The 11859-nt window shown below is 29.3% G+C and overlaps 1 protein-coding gene across 1 annotated transcript in view; it reads left to right on the top strand.

Moving 5' to 3' along the window:
- Positions 1–3157: 3157 nt before the first annotated feature.
- Positions 3158–11859, top strand: part of LOC136090880 (ragulator complex protein LAMTOR3-A-like) — a 47722-nt gene continuing 39020 nt past the window's right edge. The window contains exons 1-2 of the mRNA XM_065817856.1: positions 3158–3197; positions 5547–5595. Coding sequence (XP_065673928.1) covers positions 3158–3197; positions 5547–5595 — 89 coding nt within the window. The remainder of the gene's footprint in view (positions 3198–5546; positions 5596–11859) is intronic.

The raw sequence follows: 11859 nt of genomic DNA, 5'->3' as shown, positions 1-11859 counted from the left end.
TCTTGTGCCTGGGATTGTGCTCATCTCTTCATATCGTTTTTTTAGGTTAAAATAAGTTTCATGGTTATTGATATCATCACTTGAAATGTAAAATATGTTAACACCTATAATGCTTTTTTCAGCCCAAGTTCATTTGGTGTAAAAATCTTGTTTGCGTTTGCTGCTCGTTGACTTGCTTTTGCTGCTTCTCTTTTTATAGTTCCTCCTATTCCATCAATGGACTTTTGCCATGGGATGTAGCAAAGAAGTAATGCTCAGCATTTATATTGTGATCTTCAAGATGGTACATTAAGTTTAACAGACATTTGTAATTTTTTTACTGTGACACAGCACCATCACTTAAGTATTTTACTTTATTGATTGTGGGTAGTTTGATTTTGATCATAGGGAGTAACTTTGTGAGAAAACAATGAACTGTTGTTTGGTCATGGCAAAGATGGTCAGAAATTGTACAATAGCATTCACATTTGAGTTGATTTTTTCATCTTTGTAATAAACAGAAATGGATGATAATAAACACAAATGGATGTAAGGTAGCTTGATCAGCTTACCAGTAAAATCCTTGTACAGCATCTTGCACATGAAAACTATAGTTCTCTGCAAAATCCACAAGAATAAGACAAGTGTGTTTATCTCATGTTTTTTTTTTCCTCTGATAAGTAGGAGGATTGTGCTTCTTTGATAAAGTGGTGGTGACAAAGGTCATAAAAAGTTTCACTTAGAGTTTCAATAAACTCAATAATGCTTGTTTGGACTGTATTTGTATGTGATCTGATCATCAAAATCAAAATCATTATTTTCAAACACATTTTCCAAGTAAGTCTTCAAATTTACAGTTAGAACATAGATGAAACATGCAGCTTCGAATATCTATATTACAAACACATACTTTCATCAAATCTTTGTAATATATTAAATGGCTCTTAGATAAAGAAGCGCGCATCAACTTAACATTTTCTTATGATAAAAACATACACAAACTGAGTGACTTCCACTACTGTCAACTGTGATGAACAACTTCGGCTTTAGTCCAGAACTTGCTGAATCCAACTTTGTGTGTAGGGTATAGCTTTTTATACTCAAGATAAAGTTTTTTTAATTGAACTAATATTAAACGTTTTTGTTTATAAACTTTTACATTACTTATACACACTGAAACAGGTTTAGCAAGTATTCCTTTTTCATTTTTCAACGTTCGAGCTTTCTTAGCGAGATGTTCTGAAACTGAAAATGTTTTGCAAGTATTTTCAATTGACCAACTATCTGGAGTTAGTGTTAGTAGTTGAACTTTTTCTTCCTTCAAACTTATTTTAATTTTATTTTTTATTGCATCTAACAGTTTGTCTAATTCATTATAGTTTATACATTTTAGCCCGATTTCCAATTCTATATCTTTTGGGTCTATACCCAATGCTGACGCTACTAGGTTTGTCATACTTGTTGCAATTTTTTTAGCAATTTCTGTCTTCCATATCCTAATTTGTCACGCCTACTTACGTTTTTGAGTGGAGATATTTCCAATAAAGACACACTCTTATTAAGAACTGTCTTATCAAGGTCTGAACAACTAAAATCTTCAGCAGCTTCATCTTAACTATTATCTGTAATTTTTTCAAGTTTGAATTCATTCAAACAGTTAGTACAAACTTTTTGACCAGGTTTGCTTCTAAGTTGATTTGCTATTGATATGTTGACTTTACACAATCCCTTGATAATTTTTTTCTTGTGGACTTTAAATGGATCACAATATTATTTTTGAAGCGCTTCTTATCTAGAAATATAGGCTTTTGCATGATGAAAACATATCTCCTAATTTGGTTCGAAAGTGTATCCTATCCCTTGAATTTAAACTTCAATATAAGTATCTTTTAGTCTTATTCTTCCTACCATTCTGCAATATGAAATTTTATCACAATCTTCATTTAAAACTCTACCCACACAACATTTCTCTGACATTTTTTACTAATCTAAAAATATTAAAATTGAGGGTTAATTATGTAACATTATAATCTAAAATAAATTTTTTTTATATTTTTCCAGTAATAAAATCAGTAAAAATAAACTCTCAAGTACAAATGTGATTAAAACTGTCTAAAATGCAATCAATAAGCTATTTATACATATAACTATTTCTGCATACACAATACTTATTAGTTTTTGGTTCTTGCAATATTAAAAACCAAAATAATAAAATCCAAAAGAGACTGTGCAAATTTAGATTTTACTACAAACTCTCGAAACAAATGAAGTATTTTATACTCAAATTATAACCATGTGTAAATTATATCATTATAATTATATTATATGCATAAATTAATCATATATATTATAAAAAAATATCAAATAAATTAAGTTAAGACACTGACAATGTTATTTTAGGGAAAACTGATTATATTTATTCAGGGAAAAATCAAAATTATACACCTCAGTCATAGGGCTACAATCATGTCATAAGATAGAGTATAAGTCTTTAAATTTTTTTTGGTGTTTGTCTATATATGGAACCTTGCCAGTAATAAGTTTCATTATATATTTTAACTGTCTACGCTACTTTCTATGCCTATAAAGTGAATGTTATTTATGATATCTTTTTAAAAAGTGATATTTTAACTGGCTGCTGCATGTGCTAAAATAAATTTCAACACATAATTTTTAACTTTTCCGCAAGTGGTTACTCTAAGTACACAAAAGTAACAAAAAATTAGCACAGCTTGTCTGTTGGTATTGAACTGTAGCACATTAAAGTTAACAAAACTTCGTCTAATATTGTATTAATTAGCAACTTTGAGGTACAAGAACTCAAAAATTGTTTAAAACCAGTTTAAAGCACCTGCAAAATAAGATAATTTGGGTGAAAAGCTATTACCATAAAAAATTTCTGGTGATCATCTATTTTATTTAAAAAGTTATAATCTGTCAAAAATCAAAAAAATCTATTGTAAGCTCCAGATACTCAAATTTTGCTGATTTCAGTCTTTATTGATTCAATTATAACTTTTGAATGGTTTGGTGAATCAAGCTGAAATTTTCAGGATTGTGTTTTTTCCACAAATGCTGTGGGTGGTTAAAGTTTGAAGTAAATTGGAGGTGGTACCCTGGGGTACTCTTGAAAAACTAGATGATTTTATATGGAATAACCCTTGTGTGGTTTAGATACATGGTTATTATATTGTATATTGTACTTGCTAGTAAAAACTGTTTGTCGACCAACTTTCTTTTTTTTGAAATAAATGTATCGTATATGCTTAAAACCAGATGTAAATCAGATTGTGATCTAAGTAACTTGATTGAAAAAAGTTCATAGTTTCTTCCACCAGAACTGTCAACTTTCAGAGATATCCTCAAGTATCAAGTATTCAGATCTAAAAAAAAAAACAGAGATAGTTCCATTTAATTTAAATTCTTAAAGACAAATGGCTGCATTTAGCATTGGATGCCCCAGTTTGTGACATTACCAATATTAATACTGGATGGGCATCAAAAGTGATACAGTGGGTTTGAAAAAACCTAACAGGAAATTAGGGTTAAGAAATCTTAATAAGTTTTAATGTCTTAATGGTTAAGTTTACTAATGGTTAATTTTTACATCGATCATTAATCTTAATGGTTAAATATTAAATCGATCATTAGTCAGGACTACTTGGTAATGCTAAAGTTAAAATTGTTCAACTTTAACGCTTAGTAAGATTGAATAATGCTACGAACCTTGAAATAATCTAGATTTTCAAAGACATTTAAGGCCTTTTCCCTCCTATCTCAGTCCTGATACTTTTAAAGATATGAACACCTATCAGTGCTATGCAAACCTAATTTTGTTATCTGCATACCAAATTGTGATATTCAGACTAGTATTATGTCCAAGTAACTAGCATTTCATAATATTGATACTGTTTGTGATAGTAGATTTCTAACTACTGCTTTAAAAGCTTGCAGTATCTGATTGTCTAAACATAATTTAATACGTAAATCTTTAAATAGGTTGAGAATGGTTGTTGGGTACATTATGGATATGTTCTCTACTGGTGTTCTAATTACTAATTACTAATAGTACAATTTAACTCAGAAGGTCTTGTTTTGCTATTATATTATTATTATTTATGTTGTTACTATTATATATATATATATATATATATATATATATATATATATATATATATATATATCAGTCCATTTAAATCTTATTTATATTAGTAACTTAATACATTAAAGCAAAACAAAAAAAATAAACCTGTTTGTAAAAAGAACAAGAATTATTAAAAAAATTTTTCAACATGCTGTCTGTTAAACTAAATTTTATTATGTACAATTTTATATGTAGATTTAAATTTTGGTTTGCTAGGTGGTATGGTTAATACCAGGAATCTTCAAAAATTACAATAAACTTTAATTTTTGTATTGTATTTATTTTATTAACTTATTTAGTATTATTGCACATTCAATGGCCACAATTCAAAAGTGCAAAAATTATATTTTAGTTAACGTCATTCTAAAACATCAATATAGAATGGTCTTGTAGCAAAGATAGATTTTGTAGTAATATATTTACATAAATAATTTATAGTTGACAATTTAAGTAAATTTTTCAAGTAAAATTAAATTAGTTAAAAAAAAAAATTGGGGAAACTAATTCAGTTTAATAAATTTAAAAAAGCACAAAAATGCAACTTTGTTGATTAGAAAGACTACTATCTGCAAATATCTTTGTTTTTTTGTGTTTTAATTTTTATTTTATTATCTGAATTGTTTAGAAATTATACAGCGTATATGCATTGACTGATGATTCAGTGTACATGCATTGACTGATGATTCAGTGTACATACATTGGCTGATGATTCAGTGTACATGAATTGACTGATGACTCAGTGAACATGCATTGACTGATGGTTCAGTGAACATGAATTTACTGATGATTCAGTGTATATGCATTGACTGATTCTTCAGTGTACATGTATTGACTAAGGATTCAGTTTATATGCATTGACTGATGCTTCAGTGTACATGCATTGATGGAATATTAATTATTAATCATTCATCTTTTTTCAACAATTAAATTAAGAATATAATATATGGACTATATTTTTATTTTTATTGATGAGTTTAAAAAAAAAAGAAAAACAATGTTTACTCAACTCTCTTTATCAAATAAAAAACTTTTCACCTAAATTTTGTGTTTCATCAGATTTTATTGGCCACTAATTTTAAAAATTTTATTTTTTAACTTTAAAAAAACCTCAATCTTGCAAGATAATTTAGCAATTAGTTTATATTTAATGTTTTTTCTGCTTCATTAACCTTTGGCTAATATTTTTTTTATTATTGTGATTAAAATGTTATCTATCTTTATCATTATTAATATTGTGTTAACATATTGTATATCTTTGAATTATTTATGTCTTTATTTATATGTAAATGATTTAAACAATTGTAAAATTACTTTTAGTTATTGCTTTGTGGCAGAGTTGCATAATTAAATGTTATGCCTTTTTTAACTTTTGTGTTGTTAGATAAAGTTTTTTTTGAATTGCTGTTTTTATAGCTTTAAAAAGTTTTTCTCATTAAGGTATTGGGTAATTATTTTCAAGGACTGCTATCAAAGTGAGTTTCAGTTTATTTGATTTTTATCTTACAATTTTTTCATATTTTTTGAAATGTGTGGATTTATTAGATATATAGCTATTTAATTAAACTGTTATACTGTTATGTCACTATGACCAAGTTTTAGAATATTTAAAAGTATTTTTGCAACACTCGTTAAAATTTTTCACGAAAAGTGAATATTTACATTAAAGCTAAATTTTATTGAAAAACAAACATCAAGTTTGAACACACTAATACTTTGGCTAAAAACGATGTTCACACTTTGTTTGGACATTATTTCCTTCTTTTTTCTAAAAGTTATGGTGTGTATGGTGTGTCTAAAGGTAATGGTGTGTATCAATGTATCAGTTAATGACAATATATTACTAGTTAATCTAGACTTCTATAGGCTATCTTGAATGTTCTGCATTTTTGTCAGTCCATGTATGTACTGAAACTCCAGGCAACATCCTATTTCAGTATGATGCCAGACTGCTCATCTAATCATGTAATTGAATATATATATATATATATATATATATATATATATATATATATATATATATATATATATATATATATATATATATATATATATATATATATATATATATATATATATATATATATATATATATATAAATATGCTAAACATCTGCACTTCCGACATTGCTGCATGCAACCACTATTAGAGTTGGAAGTTACTGGAAGAGAAAATATAAAGTTTATAGAGCAAGATAATGATTGACTGATGACTTAAAATATTCCAATTTGTATAAAGAACAAGATAAAGGAGGTAAATTCCAAAGAACTGATGTTTGAGGAAAAAAATTGAGTAAATAAGCATTTTTAAAGCACTTAGTAGTAGTCAAGAGCACTTAGTAGTTAGTAAAGAGCACAATAAACAGATGCAACCTTAGCAGATGCTAATTTTGCAATTGATTTGATATATGGTTTTCAAGAAAATAGGAAGTAAGAGTTAAATTAAATATATGAATATCTAGATTATTGCAATAACGATTAGCTGAGTTTTATTTTGAGTTAAAGTTCACCAGCCACTGAGAGCCCTATGCTGTAGCAGAAGTGAGATCCTTTTCAAGCTCAAATGCCTCTTCCAATCAATCCGAGAATGTTGGCTTCTTATCAAGACAAGAATAAATGGTAGTATCATCAGTGAACAATTCAACCTTATGTTAGAATATTTAAGGATGATCATTAATGTTAATTAAAAAGAGTATAGTGCCAAGGAAAGAACCTTGATGAACCCCTGAAGTGACAGGATATAAAGAGGAGTGCTGTCCATCAAAGGACAACTTTTTTAATATGATTGTTAAGAAAGGATTCAATAACCTTAAAGATGTTACCCAATACACAGTAAGAAAAAAAGTATATGGAGAAAACTAACATGCCAAACTTTATCAAAAGCTATATAAATGTCAAGAGCAATAACCTTAATCTATATGCACAATAAAACCTATTGGTTATTACTGTTAGCAAATCAGCTATAAAACAAGAAGATCAAAATCATTATTGATAATCAAATAGTAAGTCATTAGATTTTAGATGAGAGGTTAAGTGTTTGTTAATTAAAAACTTCAAAACCTTGCTTATGAAGGACGGTAGTTAGATGAGTCAGATTGCTCTCTCTGATAAGCACTTGTTAAAAATTTTCGAAAGTATTGAGACAACTTCGAGAACACTTCACCAAGACTTTAACAGATATGTTGTCTGGGCACAAGCTGTAGAAGCGTCTTAGCAGGAAATCACTTTTTATACAGAGCTGGAGTGATAGCAATAGATCAACTGGTTTGGTGGCTATATTAGGTAGAACGCAACTAGTGGAATCAAGAAATGATAATAATGAAAAGTTTTTAGTAAACAATTCAGCTTCGGCTTTTGGTGAGGTGACAAAATCTGAACCATTTAAGGGAGGTGTTGGTGTTAGACAAAACGTTTTTAATAATTGTTTCTAGCAATAGTAGACATTTCTGTTTTCTGAAGAACTGTTTTGCTGATAGATATGAAAGTAACGGTTTCAATTGGTAAATGTAGCTGCGTAATGTGAGGAAAACCATGGAGAAGAGTGAGGTTTGACCTATAATCTTTGAGAAGAAATAAAAGACACCATGCCATCCTGAATCCGCGAAGTTATGTAAGAAGCACATTTCTCAGCAGAAAGAGGAAATATTTCTACCCAAGGGTATCACATCACAAAGAAAATCTTGAAATACTTTCAGTCAGCTTAATGGTAGTTATTATAGATATGATGATAAGGGGATTCTGAAGAAAAAAAAGATAATAGTTTCAGAGAGATCAAGTCATGATCAGATGTACCTAAGAGTGAATGTGGAGAAACTGAGCACTGGCTAGGATCAGAAACAAGTATTAAGTCAAGTAGAGAAAGTAAATGATTCAGGTTGTCTAGAAAGCAAGTTGGAAAGTTGACTATTTGAGTTAGAGATTGAGAAAGGCAAAAGTTGTGGGCCTTAAAGCCTGCAAAGTCACTGACCCTAAAGCCAAGTCATTCAGTGTGATGAGCATTAAAGTCACCAACCACAACGATATTGACTGATGAATAAAGAGGGCTTGGTCGATTTGATCAGAAATAACATAGAAAAGACTGCAGTCTTGAGATAAAGGAGAGCGATATAGAACAAAGAGAAAAGCAATAGGGTGAAGTGAAGCTAAACGATAGCATATAAAAGAATTGTCTGTAGATCGAAACCTAGTTACCCAACAAATTTTGTGAATTCTTACAAATGTAAATGCCCAGGCAAAGTACATGACTATTGGAGTCTTTATGAATTAAAGGAAGATAACCCTCAACACTAAGATCACTTGATGAGACAGCCAAACTCAAATTAGTCTCACAAAGAGCAAGTAAGTCTGGTGAACTTTGCAAGAGATAAGACTCAACAAAAGTAAAGTTACTTTGAAGACGACGAATATTAGTGAATGATAGATTTTGCGAACTTGATTGGATGACAATCGTTCTTGGAGTTTTATAGTTTTTAGTACTTTAGTCATTTTTAAAATTTGTTAATGAACTTGACTCAAAGCACAAGATAGTTCTCAGTACACTATTTAATAGCCCAAGAATTTCCTCATTACTTATAATAAACCCTTCGCTGTAATAAAGGGCTCCAAATGTGGCCAACAATGCACACCAAAAGTACAAACAGGGACACCATTTATGCACAACATGGTACTGTTAGTGTTCTGATATTTTACAGCTGTTAATGGAATCAGCCTCACTGAAAGCTACCACAGTGTTCTGGAAACCTGATTACCAATAGGCCTTAGAACCATAAAACTGAGTTTTAGAGCTGCATCCTCATTAGGAGATAATAGAATGAGTTCCCTAGTCTTTAAAACATAGACACAAGGAAAACTTTTTCATACATTAAACATGCGTTTTTATTAGATGTTTCAATACTCCAACAAAAATGATTTATTATTGATGGAATTCATGCCAGTAAATCTTTTTGAGAAATGGTTTTACTAGCTTTGTGCATTTTTTTACCGATTGATTTAGCAACAAGCCACGGATCAAATTGATAATTTATGTTGTTAAACCTTGGATTTACTTTTTAAAATTTTTGAGTTTGGGCATGACAATCAGTAGATAAAAAATCAATTTTTATTCCTGCCTTTTTTAGTGTTTTTAATAATTGAATAAATCCTGCTTTTTCCATACACTTTGAGTTTTGCACTTATGTCACTGATATTAAAACTGTGTCAACTACACACTAGATTCAGTTTCCATAAATGTATATGTACAGTATTTTGCGTTATGACCAGGACTCTCACATCTCCCATTATCAACAAGTGAAATAAACTTTCTGGTCCATAACATTTTTATACTTTTCCTACATTGTAATTTCCACTTTTTTACAATCACTGGCATGATAAAGTTTTTTTTAATATCATATTAAAAAAAACTTCATCATGCTTTTTATTCTGAGTTTTGTTTGCAAAAAAAAAAATGTTTTTTTTTTTGTGTTTTTTTTTTTCTTTTTTCTAGTTTATTTGTTTTTTTGTTTTTTTAATTTTAGGTGGTTTAAATTAAAAAACTTTTTACAAGTTATTTTGAAATTTTTAATAATGTCAACAACTAATACAAAACTTTAAATAATTGTCTAAAAAATGATTAAAATTATTTTTCAAAGGAAAAGTTACTGAGCCAACCTTACTAAACATAGAGAATGTTTAGAAATGTTCGTTCACTTACTCCATTCAGTAATACTGCCCAGAATAAATTCTTGTTGACTTTAAGTCATAGATTATTCTGCATCACATATTTGGTTTTTGAGATCTAAATTATGTGAAATAAGAACTAGTTTTATACTCTGTCATTTGATAATAAAGGGCCAGATTTACCCCGGTGGACTCCTATGTCATGTTGATGTGGAAGACCAGTCCCCCAAGAAAGTGTGGGGAATGGTCTTCATAGACTGTGTATTCCAGAAATTTTTTTTCAAATCATAATTTCAAGAATTTCTTTTTGAAATATTGAAACATAGTTTGCTTTTTGAAAATTCTTTTGTTCGGATATAATTTTGTTTTTGATTATAGTGTTGACTATAATCAAGTCATCAATATTGTTTGTTTGGTTTATTCACAATCAACAAAATTAACAAGTTATTGACAGAGAGCGGCCACCAGGCCACTCTGTAATGAAAATATTGTTTTTATATTTCAGATAAAGTTAAGATGCCATAAGCAAAGAAAGTTCATATTTAAAATTGTTCAGGTTTTCCTAGTCCATCGCATTTTGGGTAAAAGCATTCTCTGGTTTAATAACACGATTAGTGAGGAAGTTGTTTCTTTTTGAACAGTTTTGTACAAGTTGTGCTTTGAGTTGCTTTGTGTGTCCATGTGGTCGGATTCTTTACTTTAAAAACTCGGTGTTTGGTTGAAGCTGAGGGACTGAGAAGTTAACTTTGTCGATTTTGCTGATGATTTTGTATTGCTTAATAAGATCTACTCTCGTTGCTTGGTTAGCTTTGTTAAGTTAATTTGTGGTAGTCTCTAAATATAAGACAAGTATTTAAAGTTTGCAGTATGTTTTGTAGCTCGGTTTTGAACTTGTTCAAGTTTAGCCATGTCTTAAGCTGGAAATGGTGGCTTGTACTGCAAATTCTATATGAGTGCGAGCGTATGAAGTATACAGAGTGCGTCATAATGCTGAACTTTGACCTCGAAAAGCCAAGCGTTCGGTTGCCAGCTGATGCAGCTGATGCAAAGGTTAAAAACAAGTTTTCACTTGTATTTTAACCTTTAGATTATTAGTAATAACAACACCTAGGCCTCATTTAAATGTTGCGCATGACAGCTGACAGCTGATGCAGCTGGCATACCGAGTTATTCATAATGTAAATTAAGGTCGAAATGGTCAAAAATACCTATTACAGACTAATAAAATTGAATCTTCAAAAACTACCGTGGCGGTCCTTAATTATGTCAACAATTTTTTGACATTTTTTACACCCCCTCCCTCCCACTTGTCAATAATTGTCAAAATTTCGAATCCCGCTTCCCCCTTCTACTATTAAATTATGTCAAGATTTAACTACTCTTCTTCTCCTTCCCTCTTCTCAACCTCATTAAGAAAATTAAAGAGAAGAAAACTTTTTTTTTTAATAATTTATTTTATTTTATAAAGTAACATTATTGGCGTCAACTTTTCTTGACCTCCCCCTTTCCCCTTGTCAAAAAATGTCAAAAACTTTCCAACTTCTTCCCCCTATTTTATTGAAATAACTAATGAACATGCCTTAACTATGTTTTCAATTAAATACAGTAGTATTATAAAAGAGTAAATTTACAAAACACAATTTTCCTTATATTTCGTTATGTTTTTTTTCTACATTTGATCTGTAAATTAATGGTAATAGCTTATATATACGGTAACATAAATTGTATTAAACAATAAAGCATGTATATTTTAAAGTTTAATTGAAATTTAACTGTTTCATGGTACATTAACATCTAAAATTCAAAGCATACTAAATAAAACAAAAAAAAAACATGTTTTTTTTTAGCAAAAAAAAAACAACCTTTTCTTTTAAAAAACAACGTGTTGGGTTTTTTTAAGTCGAAACTCAGAATTATAACATGTTTCAGAAAAAAATTTCATGTTTGCAATAAAAGCAAAGCATTCAAATTTAGAAAATGGTACTCCTGAAAAAGCAATTATTGTTAACAAAAAAGTATTACCTTGTCCTATTAAATTGCCAACAGTCAGTTGAGATTTCCACTCTACTTTGCAATTATTAAAAC

The sequence above is a fragment of the Hydra vulgaris genome, chromosome 14 (assembly GCF_038396675.1).
Source record: "Hydra vulgaris chromosome 14, alternate assembly HydraT2T_AEP".
In the NCBI taxonomy this organism is placed as follows: domain Eukaryota; kingdom Metazoa; phylum Cnidaria; class Hydrozoa; order Anthoathecata; family Hydridae; genus Hydra; species Hydra vulgaris.
The sequence above is the reverse complement of the archived record's forward strand: the minus strand, read 5'-3'. Positions and strand labels throughout refer to the sequence as shown.